At 38.1% G+C, this 27,027-nt stretch overlaps 1 protein-coding gene across 2 annotated transcripts in view; it reads left to right on the forward strand.

Annotated features, from left to right (window-relative positions):
* Nucleotides 1-27,027, forward strand: part of PCSK5 (proprotein convertase subtilisin/kexin type 5) — a 253,931-nt gene that overhangs the window by 48,750 nt on the left and 178,154 nt on the right. For both annotated transcript variants that reach the window (XM_074569790.1, XM_074569788.1), the window contains exon 3: nucleotides 6,039-6,152. In XM_074569790.1, the coding sequence (XP_074425891.1) occupies nucleotides 6,039-6,152 (114 nt within the window). The remainder of the gene's footprint in view (nucleotides 1-6,038; nucleotides 6,153-27,027) is intronic.

The following is a 27,027-nucleotide window of genomic DNA, read 5'->3' on the forward strand; positions in this document are numbered from 1 at the left end:
TCTTCTGTAGACAAACTCCAAGTATAAGTGCTGCAGTGCTGCCCAGTGCCAGCTTTCCACATGATGAGTTTTATCCCTTTTTCTGATCCGTCCTGGCTCCACACAGATTCACTGCTTGCTTGGCAATACTTTCCACATCCCCTGTCTGAGTTTTCTCTGTCTTTTTAATCTGTAGTGTTCCTTCAGCACCTGCTTTCTTGTTATCTGAGCAGGAATTTCTAATTTCTTCTTACAGGCATAGGACAGATTGAGGTGAATGGTGGTAGTACAAGGGATAAAGCCACGATTACATTTGGGAGTGCACCTTCAGCAACTCTTTCACAGACTGAAGACCCACACCTTCATATTTAATTCTGCAACATAAAAATCATAGATTCTGGTATGAAATGTCTAACCTACTTCAGAGTTAGGCTGATTTTTTATCCCATTCATGTTTTCCTCAAAATGGAAAGGATTACACCTTCAGCTTGCCTGTAACTTCTGCTTTATAGTAATGGCATTTTCACATACTGGACTTGACACATTTTTAATCAATTTGAATTCAATTTTAATAAATTTGGAAATATTTATTCAAGCAGACTCTCTCACGATGAATTTGAAAAAGTACTCTTTCACAAGAGTGTCTAGTGTTTGTATGTTAAAAATCACGCAAGTTTGATAAATTGGTGGATTATTTTTTTCAGCGTGTTAATTTTTTTTCCATTTCTAAAACTTTTTTTTCCCACAGTTTATTACACTGGAGAAGGTCTTACTGCAGAATACTTACACGGGACTCCTTTCCTAAGAATTCTATTGAATCGGTGAGAGTGAAAACAGTAGAAAGTAGTTTTGTTTCACACAAAAATAACATTTCACTATAACTTTTAGCACTTAAAGAGAGAAGAGCAGTATGCTTGAATTAGCCATAGCAGCATTCCATGCAGGTCTCTGAAGAAGAGCTGCATCGTGCGCAGAACTACCCTGTGAGTGCTGAAGTGAGGAAACTGGAAATGGTGATTTTTTTGTAAAATAGTTTGGTCTCCAATCTGGCTTGGCTTTGATTTCTAGACATTCAGGAAATGGAACTTTCAAAGCTGAAGTCAATGGGAAAATGCGCACTGTTCCCCCTCTGTGTGACTTTATGGAAATGTTAAAATGCACCTCATTGTTTGCATAGAGTCTCCTTTTGGCAAGAAATGGGAATCTGTATAATCAATTACTCTGGAGACTTTCCTTCAAAGCCTTTGGGTTAGAAAGTGTGGGCACTTTTTAAAAGAAAATATTTTTGTACAAATGGGCTCTTTTCATACAGAATCAAAGAAATCCAAGATATACCAGGCATTTGACAGTGACGTGTGGATGAATACCCATAAAATACTCAAAGGAAATATATGTCAGAATACTAAAATAACGGCTGAGTCTTGACCTTGTGTTCATTAATATAACCAGTGATTGTACAATTTAACTTAAACTGGCAAGTTTTTCTGTTCACTTATTAAAGAACCCCAAACCCTATGGTTCAGTGTAGTAGGCTGTTCTATTTATATAGCAATGATATTTTCTGTAAACCAAATTTTATGCATTGACTTCTCAGATGAGAAAATTGTCTTCTAGATGGCTGTGTCAGTATATCCTCAGAATAAAAAAAAATAGTAAGCAGATCTCCACAAAAGGCATTTGCTAAAAATCTTCCAGACAAGCCTATAATCAGGACTGTGATCAGGCGTATTGTTATGTTTTAGGCTATTCTGTCTTAGCATACTGCACTATCTCCCTCGTAGCAGTGCACAGTCACTAACTGGGAATGGTAATTTTCACTTCCCCTTTTCACTGATACGGATATCTGTAGTACTCAAAGTAAGTCCTAATTTTTTACACCAGGTCTGTCTAGTTTGGAGAAAAGGAGGCTGAGGGGTGACCTCATTGCTCTCTGCAGCTTCATGAGGAGGGGAAGTGGAGAGGGAGATGCTGACCTCTTCATCCTGGGATCCAGTGACAGGTTGGGTGGGGATGGTTCAAAGCTGTGCCAGGGGAGGTTCATACTGTTCATTAGCAAGCATTTCTTTACCGAGAGGGTGGTCAAATGCTGTAACAGGCTCCCTAGAGAGCTGGTTGATGGCCCATGCCTGTCAGTCTGTATAAAGCATTTGGTCAATGCCCTAATAACATGCTTTTAACTTTTGATCAGCCCTGAATTGGTCAGGCAGTTGGACTAGGGGATTGTTGTATGTCCCTTCCAACTGAAACGTTCTGTTCTGTTCTGTTCTGTTCTGTTCTAGTCTTGATTCTGTTCCGTTCGGTTCGGTTCGGTTCCATTCCATTCCATTCCATTCCATTCCATTCCATTCCATTCCATTCCATCATTAGAGAGCTACTTGCACTGTCTTCCCATTTACATAATCAGGCAAACATGCCATTTACCCCCTTCTGTATTTGTATGAAATCAAACGGCTATTTTACTTATATTAATTTTATGTATACATAAAATTGTCATTAGGTCTTATGGGAAGACAAGAAATTGTGTTCCTTTTTCTGGCTTTGGGTCTGATCATGCAGGCTGCCGCCTGCAAAATTACTCTTTCACATATTTTCCCTAACTTTGCTAGGAGCTGAGGAAATAGGAATTATGGGCAACAGCCATCATGTAATCTGCAACAGATACATAATCTGAAGTATAGTCACTTACTTTCTTTGTTAAAAAGTGGTAGATAAGACACAGAAAAATATTTATCTATATGTCACTAAGATCTAACCACCTACTATACTGCAGGCTTGCAGATTAACTCAGTTGATACAAGCTCTTGTACAAAGGTAGGCATGTACACGAATACCCAAATATATACAAAATTCTTTATGTATCAAATTATTGTTCCAGTAAACTAGAACTGTGCAGCAACACAGTGTTTATGATTGCTTGGACTAAATACCTGTCTGATAAATGGTCTTGATAATGTTGTCTGGAATAAAGGAAACAGAGAAAAGGAATTAGTGTGCGTTTTTTTTAGGCATCAATGTATGCACGTATCAGTCTCCACAAGAGCTACGCTGCCTTTATGTTTCAGTGTTTTTAATGGTCAGCAGATATTTGCAGCTGAATAGGCAGTAAGTAAAGGGAGACAACATATTTTTACAGTGAATAGTAAAGAGTTTTACAATTTGTCTTGTCAGGAAAATACCATTCATTTATCCATATAGAAATGGCATTAGGTTGCTGACATTCTGCTTAAACTTGCATGTTGCGCAAGCTCAGGGAATATTTTACGATCCTCTGGCTCCATGTACAAAAGAAAGGTGTTTTTCAAAAACTTCTCACAGTTGCAATGGTAGTTCTTACAGGAGCCTTGATGCACAGGAGTCCTTAATGCCAAATTGGGTCCCTTGGGTCTCTGATTTACAGCTCCTCTAGGGAATAGAAGTGTTGGTGACTACCTTCTTCCATTAATGTTCATGCATTTAAATTAGAGGTAGCAGTGGTAGAAGGTTTAATCCTTTTGTCCTGAGTCTGTCTCATTGTTTTTTTTCTCTGTGGATGCTCTTACAACACTATCATATCCTCAGAATGCACTGGTAGCAGGCATTTGTAACTCCTCCCTGCAGACTCAAGATATAAATGAGTTTTCGTAATGAGTTACCATGCGTGGCATGGTGTGCTCTGTGTGCTCTTGGGCTGTGCAGTGTTGAAATTTGTTGATTTAAACAACTGTCTCAACATGGTAGCATACTCATGTGATTAATTCCTGCAGCTAAGGTTGAATCAAGATGACAGTAAATACTCCTGCAGCATAGAAGCCTGAGACCCCTCACTCAGGTGAAATTGTTTCTAGCACCGAGGCATAAATCTCATAATAAGGCTTAGAAGGTGGATGTAGATAAGCCCTGAAAACCATGGTTGCTTATTCAGGCCTGTTGAAGCCTTTTTGTTATTGATTGCTAAATACTAGTAATAGGAGGAGAGAGGTCCATGATCTGTGGCAATCCAGGCAGCTGCAGAGTCAGAGATTAGATGGTACATAGCATGCCTCTTAGTTGGCTTCAGATGTGTTGGGAGGTCTGGGCTACCTGCAAGGAAAGAAACTTTGAAGAAAAACAAGCTTCTGGTCTGGAAAAGAAAGCATATATTAGCAGCAAGTGACAAAAAGGTAGGGTTCATTATAAATCAGTTGCGAATCAGCCTTTTTCGTGGAGGAGAGATTTAGTTAAGATGGTTGTTGATCCCACTTTAAAGCAGCCATAAGTCTTTTGGCTCTCCCTCCTTTGGCCTTTGCCCAGATATAGGTATGCTCTGTGCATCTTACAGGCCTCCAGACTTTGTTACGTCAAATGGTGCCAAAGACTGATTAGCCGTCGGCTCCTGCTGAAGGCACCTCTGCATCTTTTAGGATCTGAAGGGTGCAGTCAGCTCTTGGCTTCTTGAGAGGGCATCCACCAAGGTGGATTTCAGCCTGAGCTGGAAGAGGAGCACAGTAACCAGGAGAGAAAGGCACATATCAAATTTCTCAATTCTCCTAGAAGGAGAAAGGGATCTATGTTTGTTCCTAGAAGATTTAACACTAGCTGATTATCTGTGTTCTTAAATGACAGAATTTCTCCTCTAGAAGAATATTCTTGGCCCTAAAGTTAATTCTTGGGAAGGGGAAAAGTTAATTTATTCTTTATAAAGAAAACCACAAAGCCTTGCCAACCTCTACAAGGAATGTTCTAGCAATCCTCTCGTCCTGAATTCAGTGATGTCTTCCTGTATTTTCATCTGACCAAGAACTAGAGGCCAGAGTGGTATGGTAAAGGTGGTAGAGGTAGGCATGGTATGGATCTCAAGCACAATTTTTGTTAATGTCAATGGACCTATGTCTGTCTAAGGACTTGAAGCTGAGTTGTGGATGCGCAGTAGAGAGATTAGCCTTCCAAGGGAAAACATTAATACCATCTCTGGCAAGCGACAAAGAAATACATGAGCTGAAAGTAAACTTCTTTTATATATTTCTATGTTTGTGTGCATACACAGACATTCATCAACAGCACAAATAAAAGGTGCAGAGTTCGCTGCTAGTAGGAAATGGCTGTCTTGCTTGAAAAGAGGTGAATTGAATTTTTATAGTTATATCCCCTGAAACAATTCAGCAGAAATATGAGCTGTCAGGAAGCTAGATGTGTGTAAATATAACTTGGGTTTCTCTGTGGATAGTTTATGTTATTTACATTTATAGAAACTAGCTCCCATTTAGAATAGCTAATGCAGAAATAACTGCAGAGTTCTAGCTGCTCTAAGGTTGATGTCACTTTTGGTGTCACCCTTCTGGATGTATCATGAATCTTTGAAGATGTGTCAGACAGACAAGATTATACCTTTCAGAGTTAGCTTTTTAACCCTTATATTTGTTTTCGTGTTTCAAGTTCTTTTTTTGTTGTAATTTGACCTGTTGCTCCGTACCCAGCTGTTTCTTCCTGGGGAGAACTTAGTATAAAATAAAGTTTCAGGGTGCCTGGCTGAGAGAATCTTGACAAAGAGTCACTTTGCTAAAAATACAATTTAATTTTGTTTTTTCACTCCAAGTGGTGAAGGTGATTTAGATATTGGTTAAGCAAAACATTTTAATATTTTTCTGAATGTTTTTGTTTTCAGGCACAGACTTAAATAAAAACTAAAAAAGAAACCAAACCAAAAAAAACCACCACCACCCTGTTAGAAATTTAATTAATTCCTCATTGTAATATGCTGTTATATTTTGTAACAGTAACTGTTTTTATAAATTTGAAAGAAGCACTAGTCTAATAATGAAACATAATAAAATAATAGCATTTAAAAGATGATAGCCAATGAAGTCTTTCTAGCAGGGGATTTAGGTAGTTGTTCAAGAGAGATTTGTAACACTAACTAAATTGGACATATTCCTCAGTGAACAGTATGCCAAGGTGAGCTGTGTGTTCCCATTGCCAGAATGAACTCTTTAACATGAAATATGTCTTGGACTATGGTAATGGGAAACTTCCCAAGATTTCACACATTTCTTGATAATCTCCACGGAACCCTAACACTTTCCATATGTTTTCCTGGTTGGCAGGTGGAGTGGATACAACAGCAGGTGGTTAAAAGAAGGATAAAGAGGGATTATAAACCTGGTGGTACCCAATCCACTTATTTCAATGATCCCAAGTGGCCAAGCATGTGGTACATGGTAAGTACATACAGGGTCATTGGCTCTGTTTCATGCTAGCGTTTAGTTGTCGACTGTGGTATTTTGAAAAGGGGTGGAATACTATGTTCAGAAAAAGCAAATTTTGGGGTTTTTTATGTAACTAATGAAGGTCTGTAAACTCCTTACAAGTATTATAAAGAATTCCCAGTGGGTCCTGCAATAGGAAACATTTATTAATGCATTCATTCATGAATGCTTCCTATTGCAAGATGTCTTGGGAATTACTTATTAGAGGATAAACTTCCAGCAATGAGAAGGGAAGGAACTTAGCTACAATCTGTGAGAGCAGTGAAATCACTTGTTTTCAGTGTGCCTAATTCACTGGCTCCAACATCAACGTGATATAAACGTCTTGTGCCCTGAAACGGGAGAAAGGAGCCATGAACACTGACTGTTCAGCATTATAATTACACGCTTTTTAGTAATGAACAATTGCATTGTTGAAATAAATGGATTGTTTGTGCACTTTCCTGTCTGACATGAGTTGCATGTTTTCTGAAGAAAATTTTTTTTTTTTTTTGGCCTGATAGTCACAGTTAAAGCCTGGAGTGAAACTTTTGTATTCACAGTGTTTTTAAAAAAATTTCATTTTGCCTAAGAAGGTGCAAATCACAGAATCATAGAATGGTTTGGATTGGAAATTACCTTTAAAGGTGATCTAGTCCAACCCCCCTGTAATAAGCAGGGTCATCTTCAATTAGATCATGTTGTTTAGAGCCGCATTCAACCTGGCCTTGAATGTTTCCATGAATGGGGCGTCTACCACCTGTCTTGGCGACCTGTGCCGGTGTTTTACCACCCTCATTGTAAAAAATTTCTTGCTTATATCCAGTTTTAATCTACCCTCTTTTAGTTTAAAACCATTACCCCTTTTCCTACTACTACAGGACCTACTAAAAATTCTGTCCCCACCTTTGTTATAAGTCCCTTTTAGGTTTTTAAAGGCCGCAATAAGGTCTCCCTGGAGCATTCTCTTCTCCAGGCTGAACATCCCCCACTCTCTCAGCCTTTCTTCATAGGAGAGTTGTTCCATCCCTCTGATTATTTTTGTGGCCCTTCTCTGGACCTACTCTGACAGGTCCATGTGCTGAGACTCCAGAGCTGGACGAACGACTCAGGTGGGGTCTCAACAGAGTGGAGCAGAGGGGCAGAATCATCTCCCTCAACCTGCTGGCCACACTTCTTTTGATGCAGCCCAGGGTACCTTCTGGGCTGCAAGTGCATTTTGTGGGCTCATGTTGAGCTTCTTATACACCAGTACAATTAAAAGTTGTATTTAGCAGGCTTGTTCTCTTTCTCTGCTGTCCTGTTGATGTAGTTCTAAATCCCCACATGTTGCTTTCTCGTGTTGCTTTCTCATGTTGTTTCTCATTTTCACATGTTGTACGTCACATATGTTGCTGACTTAAGTATGACACTCAGAAGGTTTTATGACTTGATTGAATTGCTTCGGATAGGGAGGAGAATATGCCTTTCTGGCAACAATATGTAAGATAATTTCCCTGTAAGTAGATACCACCTTTTCAGCTTTAAAAATATTTTTATGTTTTTATTCATTTTGTTCTGGCTTGTAATTCATTGTTGCATACATTAGAAACAAAAAATGTCATAGGTAATTTGTAACTAACAGTAAACAGTTGCTGTTAGTAAACTGAGTCAGAAGTACTTGTCTTCACAGATACATCATATGAGCATTTTGTAAGTCAGAAAGTCTAATAACTTTGCTATTCAGTTTCTTGAATTCATGTGTTTTAATGAGAGGCTATGTAATAACTTTACTTCCAAAATTCCTCTTATTTTTATTAAAGAACTCTACTACTGACTCTTCTTTTTCCAATGGAAAAATTGTTCCATATTACTCTTTCTGAGCTATTAAGAGATCTATGCCTTTCAGGCAGTAACTCTCCTCGTACAGTAGAAATCTATTTCATTTTTGTTTTATCACAGTACTATGGGTTTTTTTAGCAGTTCATTGTCCACTTTGAAAATGTCTTTTATCCAAAATGTGGTTCTTTTTAGTTGTTTGTGAAAGCTGTATTGTTTTGGGTCATGAGATCACGGCAGGTCTTTTTCCCAGTTTACTGAAATGTGTATACTTGTCTGTCTCCTCTAATATGTGTGTTTATTCATTCTGCCTATCCTATAAATACATGCATAAGGTGACAGACAGATTCCAATAAATAGCAGTAGATCATAATACTGTGTCCTGTCAGCTCTCATTTTTTAAAAGTTTTATTTCAGCATTTTTAATTGAAACTAGAAAATAACAGTGATTTATCTTTAGGTAGTCTGCTGTTATTGCTACAGACTTCCAGCTCTGTGTTAGACTAAAAAGAGGGGGGCCAAATTTCAAGAGAATAATGCAAAAAGCCCACTATATAACATGTAGGGTAGTTTATGTGATTTTTTTCCTTTGGGCTCCTAGATTTGTATACAAGTTGTTTAATACCACCATAGTTTTTTGGTGGAACTAGATTAGAGGGATGTTTTTTAACTGATAATAGGTGCTTATAGCAGTCACCTCTAATTTTGTTCAGGAAGGTAGCAGTCTCCTATTTATAAATCAGTTGTGTTGCCTAGCCACACTCCTTCACAGCTCTCCCACAATTGCCAGTCTAATACAGAAAACACCTAAGGGCAGCAAATGGATTTTACTGTTTGTCTTGTACAACTTTCAGAATATTGTCATTTCTGTATCTGTGGAAGAAACTCCTCACTTGCAGACCCTCTAGGCAGGGGCTGTTCCTGCCTGATTGCATTTACCTCTGTTGAATAACTCTGTGTATTTGCAGTATCTTCAGTGGTAGTGATTTGATGATATTTTGTTGAGAGTGATCATTAAAGTATTAGCAAGTTCACTATTTCAGCAGAGAGAATAGCTAAAAATACGTGAATGGGTTGACTTCAGGACTGACTTGGGTCATTACCACATATCCTCATATGACTGCATTTGTGACTGTAACCATAGCTACTTTTGTTAATCTTATTTACTTTTATAAGTTGGAGGCAAAAAAGGAATTTGAGGTTAGTTAATGGTTTCAGTCATTGCTACGTCAGAAAGAAGTTTTTAGGTTGCTGGCTGCAGATGTGTTATTGAGAAGGTAATAAAGTATTATCAAGTACACGTTTGCGTTTGGATTAATAAGTAACTTCATTGTGGGTTAAGATTGATATACCTTTGGCCGTTGAACTGGCATAATCTCTAACAGGACTGTAAATGTAGTTCAGATTTGTTGACACAAGTCCTTTTATTCAAAGACTTTGCCAAGCAATATCTGGTTGATATTTTCCTCCCCCAGCTTTTTCTGCGCAACTACCATCCCTTGCAATTTTAATTGTCTGGACTAGAAATAATACATTTTTGTTTGTGTGATACCCACAGCAAGAAGTTAAAAGGGGGATTCAGTCCATCGTTCTCTTTTGGGCCATTACAAAGTTTAAAAGTATCAATCAAGAACTATTCTGTGAACAAATTAAAAGGTCCTTCTTTAATTACTCTATTTTTTGCCATTTGCTCTAAACGCATTCCTAAAAAGAGCAGAGACATGAGGAATATAGTTATTTAGCACCTTTTGGTTCTATGGAAGACAAAGCAGGCAGAGCTTCCAGAGCCACTCATCATCTGAACAAGTATACTTGTACTTTTCATTACCAGGAGATCATCTATTGAGAAATTACAGCTTCTCATGCTTTCTAATAACAAGGAAAGGGCGATTTTCTTCTGACTTCCCTCCATCAAAGCAAGGAAAGTTGGAAATAAACCAGCTGCTTTATCATGACCTCTGAATCTTGAGGCATCTGTGCTCAAGAGTAAAATAAAATATTTTTATAGATTAAGTAGCATGTGAAACTTGACCTGTTCAACTCTTTTTTGAAACAGACCTACAGAATTGGGTCCAGCTTGCTCAGAATAAACTGATATCAAAGAAATAAAATCAAAGAGAAAGAAGGTCCCTAGTTAACACCCCTTTCCAAATTTTGAGTCAGGAGAGAACTAAGTCCCATATGCCATCCCCAGAGCTCAGCTATCTTTGTGTCATCAGGATATACCTAATACATTTCTTCTCTTTCATTGATGTTGACAAAATAACCTGTTTGTCAATAACTGGATGAACTATATACAATCAGTTTGCATAACTGAAAGAGGTCGAAGTCAACCCTGAAGCCCTACTGCTATCTGAAACTGTTTTACTTGTAATAACAACAAACAGTGTCTTTGGAATGACTAAGGGGACTTTGTGCCTAGCCAGTTTCACTGTAGCTGCCAGTTTTTTTAATTAGTTTCCTCATCTTGCCTGTATGGAAAAATGGTCACAAAAACTAGAGAAAGTAAATATTAAAAAAAAAAAAAATATATGCAAAGATGTGGTTAATATAACTAACTTTGAGTTTAATAGACTTCAATCACAAGACTCTCATTGCTGACCATTTCTTTTTGCTCCCCACTTCAGAAGAGCTTCATAGTGGTCAGCTGAAACTGGAATCACACTGGCACACTAGCACAGCTTTCTGCAGCTGTAAGCTAGCTCTGCTGTGATGCTGGGCTCCACTGCATACTTTTTTTTAAATAGAAGTCCCTGCAAGAAATTAATTTAGCCATTGTTTATTTTTTAACAAACCATTCATTGTTAGACTACAAAGACACTGACTATGTCTTTGCAGTCAGTTAAGACAGGCACAAGTCTTTTTCAAACACCGATCAAGGACAGTCCTCTCCAGTGCTGATATCATCCCATCTATTGTTAATAATAATTGCTAGTGCTGACAGGATTCTCTAATTTGGAGAAGCTCCCACTTCCTACCAGGTTCTTCCCACTCTCCATGGCATAGTTACTGCTGGGCAGGAGTTGAACATATAATAGGATATTTCTGTGGGACTGAGAATTTACTGGAGGAGGAGTATGATGTTTTGAGATGTGGGGCTGGAGGGAGGGGCACTGTTCTGTTAGAGCACCTAAGAATAAATGTAATAAAGTGTGTAAACCAAGTGTAAACTGTATAAGCCAAGTGTTTTCTCCTCACTGGATGCCCCTTCATCAGAGGAAGAGGACATGTGTATCGAGAGGTGTATATTGTAGGATCTCCTTGTAGCTGGAGAAGGTATGGCACTCTCAGAGAGAAAGAGGGGAAAGCCAGAGCTTCCATTGCAGTAAATCACTGGGGCGAGATGGTAGTCCTCTGAGACACTACAGCATAAAATAACTGAGCCACCCACAAAACCAAATAATATAACTTTAAAAATAGTGTTATACTCAGAGAAGAAGGTAGACAGGGTCTCTAGAATGCATATTGGGGATCATCCAGAAAATTTTTGTAGCATTGAAACTTATCTGAAAATAGCTGACAATATCACTAAAGTTGCAAATCACATAAAAAAGTGGAACATGGGAACTTGCCTGTCAGCTTCTCAGGTAGAAAATGGGTGAGACCGTCACATTCATAAGCTTCTTGGAATGGAGGAAGAAGGACACCACCTACTACATATCTTGGCCAAAAAACATGCTGTGTTTTTAATTGTCATTGCTAAACACATCCCACACCAACATAAAGTATAATTCAAAGCCTCACTGAAGTAAAACTTTCATTTTGTTTTACATGTGTCTTTGGTCCACAGTGATGTCAGCTCACCTCTCTTAAATAATTTTAAGGTCTGTTTTTGCTATTGATCTCTACAAACGAAGTACTTCCTCTCTTGAAAACTATTTTCCTTTTTCAGAATCTCTTTACTTTTCTCAACCTTTCTTATCTTCTCTTCAGATTTATTCCTTGTTATTCCTTCTTTCTAGACATAAACTGTGCTTTGGCAGAGTAGGTGGAAGACAATATGCATTTGGAGGAGTGATAAAAGCAGACAACTTCACAGTCTTCTGTTTGGAACCCAAAAGAAGGGCTTTTGTAAAGCTGCATTGTCTGAGATGTTTTCTCTGAGATGTAGCAATATAATGGAAAAGTACTATAGGACACTAAAATTTACATAGTCTTTTTAAAAATAAGAAAAACATATTAGGTAAATATAATGCACTTCAGTTGCTGAAAAAGTCAAATTTTCATGCAAAACTTTTGAAAAGATACTCTAGTTGCAATCTGTAAACTTAAGAAAAGATACAACCTCCCTCTGGCTGTGCTATTTCTCCAACTGCTTATATTATGACTTAGCTCTGGGGGCTTTTGGAAGAGCATTCACAGTTTCCAAAACTGGACTGAAAGGACAAGCAGATGCACAAATGAAAGTGTTTCAGGAGAGTCAAGGTGGAAGGGGATTATAGCAGTGCCAGCAGGTCACGATAAAACCAGGTGATTGAACCAAAGTGGAAACCAACATTTCCAAATTACTTGGTGAATAATACTGTGTGAATTACTTGGACGAGACAGCTATATAATATTGTTGCACAATTATAAATGTAGTGTGATGTTACGGAGATTTTTAGAAAGCTGTTGAAGATAAAAGACTTGCGGAGAAGCTTAACTCAATATTTATCAGTCATCCTTTTATTTTACACTGTTAGATTTCTGGTATAGAGAGACGAAATATAATTTATACTGCAACTGAGAGCAATCCATGCAGACTGATGAGATCTGAATTAGTTGCAGCTCGGGCTGGCTGCCTTGAGCTCTGACGCTGAAACCAAAACCCAGGAAAAAATTGCTTACTTTCCACTTTCAGTGAGGACTGTGAAGTCAGCATTGCTTTGAGCTTCAGTGAAGGCTCCCAGCTTACTTTGTTTCTTCAGAAAACTCCTCCAGTATGCTGCATAGTGCTCTCCAGTTATATTTGTGAGCTCCCAGGTGAGCTATACTGGCATTCACAGGGAGGGACAGACACTCCTGCTCTGACATGGTATAGTTGACTCTGGACAGCAGCCAGAATGGGGCTAATAAGCCTTTATCAGCAGTGAGTAATATGAGTCTCCAAAGGTCCTGTAGCCATGAAATAAGGTGGAGGTGAAGAGTTAGACAGGCCAGTTGCCTCCCTTGTGCCGCTGATGAGATCTGTGGGGAGCTGGCTTATTTTGTGCCCCTCTTCCAACTCCAAGTGTGAGTGGCTGAGCAGAGAAAAGGATTTTATGTCCCTGCCCTGGCCCTTAATGAGGTCAGCTAAGGTGAGAGGGGCTGTGGAAGGAGGCAGTGTACTGGGTGCAGGGGAGACAGAGTTGAGGACTGAATTTTACCTGCCATATGCCAACACCACAGCAAATAAATTCATGTCCCCCTCCTTTACAACCTCCTAAAAAGCTGTTTCCAACCCACCTATGCCAGCCATGGGCAGCTAAGGAAAAACCTCACTCTCTTTTTATTGCCCTCCCAAGGATTGTTTTCTCTTTCCCTCTGCACAGTGGAAGCCAAATCATTGTTCTTTCTGAGGTGGCATGGCATGCTTGTAAATGAGTTGCTTATTTTGTAACTTGGTTTGGTTGTTGCATGCACTTTCCTTATTTGTGTGTGTTTTTTTATTGCATGAGAAAATCGAGCTTTTGGTGTTTTAGAAAGTTAAGACAACAATCTATGACTTAACTTCAGTGGAAGTGCTGCTAGAAAGAATCAAACTGACTGTCAAAACACTACCTTGCCAATCAGTATGTGAAAACACACCTCTTGTTCTCTGTGGACAAGGTAGAACTAGTAACATAAGGTCAGGTAATACACAGTTTGACCTAAATTCATTTCCTGTTGGAAGGCAACAGCGTACTTTAAGTAATCAAAAACCTGTAGAAGTGGATTTGTCCTTATCTACTGAAAAGAGATTATTAGTGCAACCATTTTAGCAAGATTAACAAATAGTTTAAAGTCAGAATGACCAGATAGGCTGCTTGATCTGTTCCTCTGGGACATTCAGTTCTGGCTTCCAGATTAGCAGCCTTGGAAGTGCCCAGGAAACACAAAATGGAAGCCAGCACTGTTCAGGGGTTGTGCCTGTGTTTTCACTGAACCAAGAAGCAGCGATACTGAAATCATTTCCATACTTGCTTTGGGAGAGATTTTCCTGACTGTCAAAGATTTGGTAATAAATCACACAGCGATAGCACGCATTCCTCTGCCTATTCACTACAGTGATTTTATCTTTAGAGGGATAGTATCCACTTTTATTTTATCTTTCAAGATTTTTTTTTAAATGGATCATTTTCTGGGCCACAACTGAGTTACAACAATTGGGCAACAACATTAAGAAACTGCAGGTACTTTTCTGTGTAATGTTGTTTGTGGAATATCATATGTGTATGATATTGTGTTTTTCTGAACTGCCTTTTTCTGACTAATTTCTGCAGTTAGTAAGGAAATGACAGTGCCACAAAATCTTAGCTGAATTTCTAATGAGGTATGATAAATATCTGCCTTTGGCTTTGGTTCAAAATAAACAGCTAACAATAAATTATATGGAATATAAATGGATATAAAGTTGCTAACATAAACAACTGTAAAGTGTGCCATACTGGGGCATGATTTGGTGTGGTTTAGTTTTTCTCTCTCATAGCACTTCAGCAGGAAAAACATTCATGTATGTACAGAGGTACATACTTATCTGGAAGTACACTTTTTCTCTTTTCAAAGGAGAAGGAATTTACCTGTCATTACTTTCTAAGAGTAGTTGTCCGAGAGTGACTGCTTAGTTAGCTACCCACTTTTCAAATTTTTTTAATTAAAATCAAATAATATCAAATAACAAAACAATTTATTTCGTTGTGCAATACTGAGTTACTGAAAAAAGGAAGAGGTGATTTAATTAATTGTAAAAAATACTGCTTGTTTCAATCACTTACTATCTATTTTTTGGGTATTGTTTGCATACTAAAACTGCATATTCTTCAGGAAAGGCATTGCTAAGTATTATACTTAACTAATATTTTATAGCTTTTTTTTTTTCACATAAAGAACACCATACAAACATGAGGAATGCCAAAATGACCAGAAGTGCACAGCCACAGTACAGAAAAATTGATTCTGAAGCTTGCCTGTCTTGTGGTCTGGTTGCTAAAGAATGAACTCATAACCTACAAGACTTACAGAAATTTCTGACACAGCCAGTAGCTATATTGCTTCCCAGTCAGGGAGCACAAATTAGTGTTGTCCTTCCGTAAGGCAATTTCCTAGCCGCTCGTCCAGAGGAGAGCCTCATCTGTGTAGTGCCCTTTGCAAAGGAGAAATTGGAGAATGACTGTTTAGCTCTAGGATGTTAGGTCTTTAACAAGTACCAGTCTTTAAATATTATTGTGCCCCTCTTTATTGAAGACAGATGCCATATGACATTGGATACCATAAGAATGGGGACATCAAAACTCCAGCTTTCCTGATTTCTGTGTCCATGCTTTAACATATCTTCCTGCATATCACAGGAGCAAATGCTGTGACTAAAATCACAAGTATGTAGAAGACCTTAGTTCTCACTGACCCTTTTTTGACCTTCATTTTTGCGCCTTTTTCAACCATGTCTAAACAAAAAAAAAGTTAACCAAAACCCAAAACCAACAACACCACCACACCAAAACCAAACCAACAGAAGAAGCAAACACAGTGAGGGTAGAGACTTCAACAAAGTGTGTTTTACACCACTTCATTAGAAGCAGGTCATCCTTGGCATTCCTTGTAGCTACTTCTAATGTCATGAAATCTCTGCTGTGAGTTACATCTGCTGCTCAAGCCCTGTGAAGAGGATTTTCTTCTAGCCAAAAAAGAAACAGATAGCAGAGGAGACTAAAAGTATATCAAGCTCTATCAGTGCCATTGTGGAGAGACGTCCAGCAAGTGTTTGCACATCTGCATGACTTTTAAATACAGTTTTGCTTAAAATTAACCTAAATAAATTAAGTGATCATTCTGAACTCAGTCATTGAATACAGGAGATCCTGTCAGCACAAGACCCCAAGTCTCCTCAAGGAGAGGCAATAGGGCTTCTTGGAAAATACGCCAATTCTAAGGTGTGGAGCAATACAGGCAACATCTGTGCTTGGTTTTTTTGCTGTGGAGGTTATAAATTCTGCAAAAACTTAAAACTTGGCTGTTTCAAAATAAACTCATATGCAGCAAACAGCAGAAACGCATGGTGGTCAGAGGGAGGCAGTGTGCAGGAGGGAGGAGCCTCAGACAGCCCCAAGACATGCAAGTGTGAATCTTTTACAATATTGATACCACTTTTGTCTTACCCATTCTATTGCATTAGAGTCCACTAATCCATGAGTAGCATGCCATCTAAGCATAAAATTGCCTTGTCTTTATCTATTTTTATGTGAATTCCTAACAGAACAAAACAAGTTATTTTCAGTTTTGAGAACAGTAAAAAGCTATGTTAAACCCAATTAGCATAAGCACAGAAGCATAAGGAGAAGCAGTCATAAATATACATGAGAGACTAAACATAAAGTATATAGTAGTGTTTTCCTCTTCTGTGTCTTTCAGGTAAGACAGTTTATTAATAAACAGTAAACTACTACTTGGGAGATCGTGTTTTGGTTTTATGAATATCAGCTTCTGGTTACATGATCACATTTGTGAGCCAGAAAAATAGAATTTTAGAAAAAAAATAAAGACAAGTTAAGCAAAGAAAAAAATGTTTCTGAAGTTACAAAGAGGTTGAATAACTTCTCCTTCGCTCAACTTCTGTGTGCTCTTCCACATCCAGGTTTAATGTTGAACCTCCTGATTCAACAGAAGGTTGAATCTGATTGGTTTTTTTCCTCATAAGTCTCCTGGTCTGGCTGCAGAGTAGGTTGTTGAGGAAAGTTTGTTAAGTGCAAGCTTTCAGATGCAGTGTTTGAATAGACTTTATGTGATTCCAGCTGCTGAAACACTGAAATCCATATATCCTTGATTAACTAAGTCCCCATCTACATGAATTGAAATGTGGATAGAGGAATTAATACAGCCTACTTCAAAAGTGTAGCCCTTACATCTTGGTAAGGAGTTTGCCTGCTTACAGAAAACATGATTCTGGAAAAAATCCCTGAGTTCCTGTAGTCCACTGAATTTTTGTCTCAAGACTTCCTCAGAGCCCTCTTCTGATGATGAAGTTTCCCAAGACACAAAAGACAAGCTCAAGGCTATGTGTGTCACATCCTACAACCTACAGTATCTTTGTCCCCACCTTCTCAATCCTGTCCCCATCCCATGCATCATCTCTTATGACTACCTGAACAGCAGAGACAAAAAACAAAAAAGGAAAGAAGAGGAAGCAGGATTAACTTTTCTGACAACACTGAGAAGTTAGATTGGTTCAGATTTCTTGAGGATCTTGACGTTCAATTCAGTTCTCTTCGGTTTGATTTCATTATTAGGGGTATTTTCTACCTTCATATGGTTTTCCTTTTTAAAACATTGTCTATGGCAATTTCCATCTGCTCGCACTCCAAATTGGCGATGAACTACTACATAAGAGGATAAAAGTATTGTGAAAGTGAAAACGTCATTCTATTTTATGTCTGTCCTTTAAAAGTGATTGCCCAAACAGTCCACAACGTTGACCCATTTTTTGCGTAGCAGGAAAGTTGAATGATACTGACCAGTGAGAGAGAACCAAAATCTGAAAGGTTCCTGCCTTTTAAGCCCGCTCACATTGGGCACGTGGTCTGCTTTCACTACGTCTGGCTGCTGCTTCTTCTCCAGTATACAAAAGTTTCAAGTATTGACCACACTGTGTGAAGTAGCTTTGATCTTGTTTGGGACTTCAAACATGCTGATAGTCTGAGACCATGTTATACATTGTGTAAACTATTACTGCTGAAATGTTCTAAGGACTTATTCTCTAGATACTCTCAATGAATGAATCTACAAGGGTGGCCAAAACCACTTTGTAAGCTTGGTTTGTTACTAAGAAAAAGTCTTAGATTGTCTCAACATTTGAAAGACTCACACACAAGATTTATCCCACAATCTGATAGGAAAAATAAACCTAAGGCTGAGCCATTCCTCTCTTTTTGCTGCTTAACAGGTAGAAGTTGTACGTGTGAGTGTGACTGTGAATGAAACAGAGGTTATGACCCATGTTGCCTCCAGGCAGGCACTAAGCAGCAGAGATCTCTTGATGCAGTTACGTTGTATGGGGAAGGACAGGAACAATTTACATGTCTGTATATGTGTTTAGAGAAAGATAATTCTAAGTCATCACCATTTGTCTTCTAGGCAGTTGTGAATAGGGGTGCTAATAGGAAATTGATTCAAATAGGAAAGTTCAAATTAAAAGTAAAGCGTGCAATGACCGTACTGAGCAGGTTTCATCCATTTCTCCTTTCTGGAGCAACCCTGTTACTATAGTCATGCTGTATCAAGTTGTTCATTTGATTCATGTATTGGTTTTGTGGGAGAGGCATGGAGAAAAATACAGAGCAATCGAACAAAACATTTATTGTGAACTGAAAAGTTCTCACCAAGATTCTTGTTTTGTCCTTTGTATCCATGTTAAATCCTGGCATCCATAAGTTAAAGGATGGTAGGTTCAAAAAAAAAAAAAAAGCTCTTTTGGCTGTTTGTAAGAAAAAAGGAGAATTCTTTAATAATAAAGTGGCTACTTGCAATGGTGCTGTTAATGAGATACTGCGCAACGAAGTACACAGCCATGTGATTAGGTCTCATGCATCTCACTGGAATTAGGCATCCATCTGAACGCTTTGCAGATCAAGGATAGATTTAAGCATATTCCTAAACTTAAGTACGTACTTAAAAGTTTTGTTGATTTTTTCAGCATCCTCCAAACCAACATGTTCTAGGGCTGCTAACAGGCCCCACTTTGTGTTGAAATAAGCCTGTTTCATTGTGATTACTTTTTAGTTGATTTTGTGGATTGTTTTAAGTCAAGCCCTAGATCCATACAGGAATTGACCAGGGTGTCTGTAACAAGAGTCTGAAATGGATCTTCAGCTGAATCAATACAAAAGCCTTATTTATTTTATACAGCGCCAAGGTTATAATAACAAAACGAACTTTCCTCTTGCTTTTCTTAGAAACCTTTTTTCCTTGAAAGATCTTTATCTTTCATACAAATAGAAAAGCATCCACATAAACCCATATTTTTCTGTTTTAAAACAGTCCATATCTCTGCACCAAGATGTTCATTTTGCTCCAGAAATAATAAAAAAAAATTCTCTTCAAATATTTTTGTCACACACTCCTAAACGTAAAGGTCAAAGAGGAAAAAAATTCAAAACTTCACCTCATGTGAATGTTTCTTGTCAGTTCCCTTTTGACATTATTGCTTTGCATATTTAATTGAGTTTTATTCATAATAGTTAATGTTTCTGTGTGTATTTAGAGTGGAGTTGTTCAGGATATGCTTATATTTAAAGCAATACTTAACTGCAGACACTGAAACTCCCTCCCAAAGTATTTGAAGGCAGGTAAATGGCATAAAAAGTTTATTGTCCTAGATTGTACTTCCTACTGGGGCTTCCGTGGAGATCCTGACACAGAGCTGCTTTAGTCTCACAGAAGCCAGCATCAGCATCTTTACTCCTTTGGTTGATTCCTTTCACGGATATGGCAGAGGATTGTGTGATCATTTTCTTTGACCAACAGTCAGTACAACTGGTAACCTGCAATCACAAGCCTAGAATTTCTAATTAAAGTGTATTAGGTTTTTCAGTAAGGCATACATATATTAGATAAAAGATTGGATTTGTAAAGGAGTCACATCTGTAAGACCATTGTCTTAATTATTTACTGTTAAAAATCTTACACCTTGTAGCTGCACGTTTATCTTGCTCTGTACTTATAGTTTATTAGGCCATTCTCTATTAGATTAAAGAAATGTTCCCGCTTCAAAAATACCATCTGCATTGAGTTAACTTGCATGCTGAAATTAAGTCATATTTTACTGTTTCTTAGATAAAATAAATTCTTTGAGCTTGTTAAGAATCACTGTAAATTGTGTTTCTATCAGTTGGTTCAGAAAACAAGCAGCAAGGGCTCACTGCTCAATTTTCCAAGAGCATCCTTTTTGAAACATCAATATTAGGCACTTGCATATATCGTTCCAGGAATGGGATCATTGCTGTCATTTAAAAAAGTGTGTTAACCCACTTTTCTTGCTATCCCACTGCTTAACTATCAATTAATATTACATGGCTTCATAGAGCATCTTCTTGAAGTTATAGGTAACTGTCTGCCTTACATCTTAAGTCCTTTTCAACATTAGTGTGTTTCTGGACACTTTCATTTTATGGCTTGCAGTCTCAGTCCTACATGCATAATTTTATGTATGATTTCATATAAAATTATATTAGAAACATGCCACTTAAATAGGTTCACCTTCATAAGTGATCCAGACCACTCTGTCTCTATTGCCATTGGTACTTCCCACTCCACTAATTTCTGTCATCAGGCTTGAGAGTGTGCTATAGGAGAATGTATTTTCAAATTCTCTGAACTACAAGGAAGCATTGTAGACTCTTAAGATTTGAGACTTAATAAGTGCACATGCTCAGTAATGTTTCCTTAAAGAAAAAGAGTATAACTATATCTGTGAAGCCATCTTAATGGCTTCAAAGTACAAACTGATATGTCAAATCCTCTGTTAGCTTCCTTATGAGTTACTACGTTATTAACTGCTTACAGATTCATTCTACATCTATAATGGATCCAAAGATCTCATTACAGTTTTTAAGTAAATAAAACCATTTTTGTAACTGCCTCATGCATTTCCATTGTAGAACATAACAGTTGAAAAAATTAATTAGTTTACTGGAGGTACACTACATTTCCCTGAGAATCCCCCCTTTTACTTGGAAGATCTTTTTTAGCTTTGCAATGTATTCTTGGCACACATTCATGTTAAAATAGTATTTTCAGTTAAACAGCAGAGCCAATAGGAGAAACAACAGGAACAGGGAAAAACACATCCATTTACAGCAGATGTTTGAAAATGGAGAAAGCTGAAAGTCAGAAGACCAACCGACAGGAATCACAGTAGAGATGGATAGAGATGGTAGGAATGACAAGGAAGAACGCAAGCCACAGAGAAGAGATGCCGCGAAGTGTATTTTGTAACTGTAGTACCAGGAAAAGCAGGGGACGCACAGGAATTGTCAACAATCATAAAATTAAGAACTTTTGCCTTTAGTTTATTTCTGATAGTGTATCATTTTCCCTTCCGACAACGCTCTGATCATAGTTTCCTTTAGTAATTTCTCTGGGTATCTCATCTGCAGATTTCCTGTCTTTTTTAAGATATCTGCAAATGCTGAGGCCGTTATCATTAATGGGTATCATTTCAAAGTCGGGACTGCCCTACACACGGACTCTATATAAACCTGACAGTCATGAGTGTGATTTCCCTCCTAGGTCTAGTTAGACAAGTTACATTTTTGAGTCTTTGATGTGCATAAAAGGTGTTTATACTGAGGTCGTATATTCTCTCTGTCTACAGGAATCCATTCCTCTAGTATCAGTTCAAAATTATGTTCTCAGATCGGTTCTGATCTGAACTGAAAATATTCAATTATTTTATTGCAACAGGGGGAAGTTCCTTCATAATACTGCTGCAGTCAACACAACCTAGGTGTCTTCAGTGATAAACGTGGGGTTTTAGTTTAGCAGCAGCTCCCCAAGTCCCTTAAAGTCCTGTTACTAGAAAGTTCCACAGACATTGGTCTGTCTCCAGTTCTCTATAAAAACAGTGTTTGCAAATATATTGGACTTCTCCAGAACGTTTCTGCAATATCTTTATTCTCTGAGATAGCTTGGATCCTCACACGCTGCTGAGATTTCCTTTAAGACCTTTTGCAATTTTCACGACGTTTTTACATTGGTTGCCTATTTTGCACAGGCACATTTGCACACGTTGCCTTTCGTGCACAGCTCTGTCGTATGTCTCTGGACTAACCTTCTTCAGCATTGCAGAAAGACTTTAACATTCAATCAGACAAGTCAAATTTCCTGAAACAGAAACAATAGTAACTGTGTGGTACGTTTTTGCCTTACGCAAAACTTTTGTTTTGTTTTGTTTTGTTCTTGAATAGCCTTTCCTTTTCCTTACTAGGCCTCTCTAGATTTCTCTGTGCTAGTTCTCTCATTTCTGCCAGATGATCTCATCTGCAAAATATAACTAGCCACTCCCTCTAGTGGTTTGGCCTTATCTTCCCAGGTTTCTCTTATAATACACAGTGGGCCTTGCATTTGTCAACCATAGCACATTCAAATGGCGAAAAGCCCATTGGTGCCTAGGGCACTTACTTCCCTATAGGCAAACTAAAATAGCAGCCATTCGTCTTAGTCTGATCCTGTACTGTTAATGAATTTTCACAGCATGCATTTCAGTGTTAGATTAAACATTTCTGTAAGGCTGTCTAAGGAGGGTATGGAGTGATTTTTATACTTCTGTCTCAAGAGAATAGTTTCATGAGCTTAAAGTTTGTCCTCTGGCAAGTTATAATCTCCTCTGACATACCAACCAAGCAAATAATGGGACCAAGGGTACAATAACATGATGGCTTTTTATGGTTCTTAGGGAAAAGGCTTCTAGGTATCGAGTAGCATAGATGTTTATTGCTGAAGTAAAGGCGCTGTGAAACAGTTCCAGCCTCAGGAACTCCACATGCCTGTAAGAAAACAGGGAAAAACTACTCCATTACTAATAATGGAATATGGGGTTGTCATAATATGCCCTGCTTTTCCCACCCACTTTTGTCCCTTGAGGAAGAGTATGGATGTGTATCTTTCCTTCAGACTCATGAACAAGTCCTGTTGTCTCACATCCTTCCCTGTCATTGTCCCTCTCTCCCTCCTCCTCACCCCAGGACATCCCACCATTAACACCAGATGTCACCAGGCTATTGACTCATGGATCAGAAGGACCAGACCACAACACAAAATAGAGAAAAAAGGACTGCGGTAGTGCAACAGTCCTTAAAATTTGGGTATGAGGATTCAGAGCCAACAACTCTCCATCTATTTCCTCACAAGACCTCTCATTCCTACAAGTTCATAACATTCTTAGAAAAACAAGTTTCCTGGTCTGTCCTAAATCAGCTCACTGCTCATCCCCCACCCCCAGCATTCCCATAACAGCATATCCTTCTTAAACATCAATTTTCTCTTTTCCCTGTAAAATGAAGAGGGGAAGGGGAGGGAAGTGGGTTTGTAAAAGCCCCGGACTCCTCCCACTCTCATCAGTCTCTGTGAAGGTTAATGATTAATTGAAGCCATCTGCTCAGGGCCTTCTCTCCATGTGGTTAGTTCGATTCTGTCACATATGTTCACACAAAGTCTAAATAAAACCACCTTCTTCTCCCATGCTTCTTAACAAATTGAGATAGAAGTAATGGTCTATGACTCGAAAACAGCTTAAAAAGTAAATTGTGAGGAGCCTGTCTTTAGTAGTGTAGAAAGAATCCTTACAAACTTATAAAAACTATTTTAAAGTGAGACGTACCATGTCTCTGTTTAATTGGTATCTTAGAAATAATGAAAACATCGAGTCTAGCTTGAGAGAGAGAGGGGGAGAAGCTTGGTCTTACTAGATAACTGCAACTCTGTGAACTGATGCATAAAAAAAAAAAAACAACATCTTGGGACTTCCTGTAAAACTCCCCTGTTTCTCTTTCTTTTTTGGGACTGAGATGAGGTCAAATAAAAATATGAGGCAAAGGCCACAAAAAATGGTAGAATGGAAAGAATTATCTCTCTGAGGAATTATTCATCCTTCATGAACACTGGATCCCCAGGGTTGATGGTGCACAGCTGAGGCCAGGGCACAGCTGTTCTTTTAACATATTCTCTCTAATTAATAAAAGAATTGCCATACTTTTTTTCTGAGACAGGACTTCAAGCAGGGAAAAATTCATTAACTTTTGATCTATTTGCTGGCCTTTTCTTTCTAAATAGGCTATTTGTATAGTACTGGTAGTATCAGTAGTAGTAGTAGCAGCAGCAGCAGCAGCAGCAGCAGCAGCAGCAGTAGTAACAGTCATCATACAGTCATCTTGACAGACTACAGCCACATGTAGAGATATATTTCCATGCATGCTTCTTTCCTTCCCGCATTTCTTAGCAGTAGCCACAGGCTGTGGAAATTAATTCTTTTCTCTCCTCTCTGTCCTTTACTGACTCCCCAAGATGTTCTGCATTAGGTTCTTATATTTCTCCCAACACTTCCCAGGGAGAAATCTGTCCATACATTGACACATACCTCTCAACATGTGAGCACTGATTCAAGGATATACAAGATGTGCTAGGTCTGTAATATGCCATTCATATGGAGGATTTTTGCATCCGCATTCTATCTGCCTTTATTCACAATTTCTTCTTCATTTTCTTCTTCATCTTTTTCTTTCATTTCTTTCTGTACATATATGTGGTTTTGCTCTTTGGGATGACGTGATGGACTTTTTGCAGTTTTTGTGAATGCCACTTTGCATATTTGCCTCTTAGTGGAGGTGGCAGAACATGCGCAATGACCATAAGCATTTTTAGCGACATTTCTCTCTGCCTTGAGTTGCTGCCACATGGGAAAGAAATAGGACTAAAGGCAGACATCCTAATGGAGCCACAGGTCATACCCCATGTAGAAAAAAGAGGTGATATTAGAGGCAGATTATTTCTGTGCCTCTACAGGTTCCAGAACTTGTAGCTGGGAGTGAAACTTTCCTGTCTGCAGACCCAGAAGGGGGAGAATTTCCCACTCCTAACAAGGCTGCGTTGTCGTCAGCCTGTGGAACATGGACATACAGGGCTTCCCTGAATTAACTCATGTTTGAGCCAGCACACAGGTTACAGAAAAACAACCAGTGTTGACTTTAAAAAAGTGCCATTGATGGGAAAGTGATGGAATTGTCTTGAATACAAATTTAACACATTATGAATTATTCTATTTTTGGAAAGAATAGCAATGTAATCACAGCCAAAGAATAAGATTTATGAGCTCCTTATTTTTCACTGCAAAACCCCATATATATAGTCTTTTAAATTATTCTTGTCTCACTATAGCCATCAGATACTCCTATGAATACAAGAAGCCCTTTTTATTGATTTCCTGTTCTCCTTCATTGCTTAAACAGGCATAAAATAATGTATGTCTGTTATTGTTCTTATTGGCCTCTAAGTGTATTTTTGTTTGTTAACTTAAAGAATCAATATAGCTTAAGAACCAAATTCATCTCTGAAGTAAATTAACTAAACCTGAAGTTGCACAAGCAATAAATTGGTGTTAAATATTTAATATGGTACACTCTTGAAATATTCTCTTGATACAGACACAGATAAAAAGAGCAGCAATTCAGTAAAGCGTGGCTCCAGAAGTTGAATAGTATTTAATGCAAAAAATATCTTGTATTTGAGATGAATCAGGCTTTATATTATCTGCCCGCTCCTGCTAGAGCTTAAAAATACTGTGTGCACCAATAATCAAAAATTATATTATTTCAGAAGAAAATAATTTCCTATGCAGTTAGCAATTGCTGTGTACCATGAACTACATATCAGGTTATGTCTGAGAAACATAAAAAAAAATAAATTTTGCGAGCACACCTTTTTCTAAAAATCCTTCTTCTTTCACCTTCTCTTTATTGTGATGAAAGACTAAAAAAATGTAAGAAATACTTTTAAAAAGAAACATTATTTTAATAGTCTGCTTAGAAAATGTCATTTTCACGTGTTTACTCTAGAGAAGCTAGAAAATAATTTTAGTAGATCATATTAGCTTTACAGGTTATGATGCTCTTCAAAGCCTGTTGTCATGATTTCTATTACATTACGCGAGCCATTTTAATAAGGAGCCTACCTTTCCAACTCTACTCATTACCTCCCTGCTTACTTCTTTCATTCTACTCTAAAATTGGATCACATCAAAAGCATAAAGAAAAGAGATTATTTCTCCTTTTTGCAGGAAAATGAGAGAATATTTGGCAAGTTTTAATTTAGAAAACTGCCCAAAACTGCACCTCAGAAAGCTTAACGTAGCATCAAGATGTCAACTCTACTAAAGTTACAAGCTGATAAACTTTGCTGCCTGTGCATTTGCCTGGACCAGCTAAGACTGCCAAATGCCCCACATTACATTCCCTTCACAGAACAGGTAGTTGGTCTCTTTTTTGTGATAGCTCCACAAAATGCCACAATCCATTCCTTGGCCCTGTGTGCCACCCTTCTCCCTGCTTGTGTTGATCAAGGTCAATGTGTAGGCCGTTGACTGTTCTTCTTCCTCTATGTGCAATCTTGTGCAAGTTCTCCTTTCCTCTCCATGCTTGCAGGTTGGTGGCTGACAAAACCCCCTGATGTAGAGAACGCATCTGTACTCTGCATGTTTCCATCAATGCCAAAGACCATTTAATTACTACTCTAATGAAACCAGAAAGACTGTAGTTATTGTTCTTGTTCCTCTTCTCTTTCTCTATATCCCCTTAAATATTGACAAGATTTTGTCAAAGAACTCCTTGTAACTGAAAAACTACAGGAAACCAATGCAAGGTACCTCTTGAAGACTTGCAGAGGGCACAATATGCCCTTTCTGAGAGACTGCATGTCACAGGACTAGAAACTTCTGTTTCTACTCTACTTTTATAGACTAACAGGCATTGCAAAAATTCAGAACAGAATTTTATAGTCTTTGTTCTTTTAATTTGATTTTAATCTCTGGAATTCCAAAGGAGTTTGACCATTGATATGATTCTTGATTTCTCAATTTAACTGTTTGATTTTGTTATTGATCCCTAACTGGATACACCAAGCCTCCAACCACAAAAATTAGTGCAGCAGGCAAGACACATTAAGATAATGATAATAATTATAAGGTACGTTTAAGAGAAAATTTCACAAAATAGCTAAGAGAATCCAGGCCCATGTCTGATACTGTGAAGGCATCATGCAAACATCAAAACAGAAAACCTTTCTAATGTTACGTCTGCTTGTTAATTGCACAGAGGCAGGCTTCCAAATTGTC

This window comes from Larus michahellis, chromosome Z (assembly GCF_964199755.1).
Source record: "Larus michahellis chromosome Z, bLarMic1.1, whole genome shotgun sequence".
In the NCBI taxonomy this organism is placed as follows: domain Eukaryota; kingdom Metazoa; phylum Chordata; class Aves; order Charadriiformes; family Laridae; genus Larus; species Larus michahellis.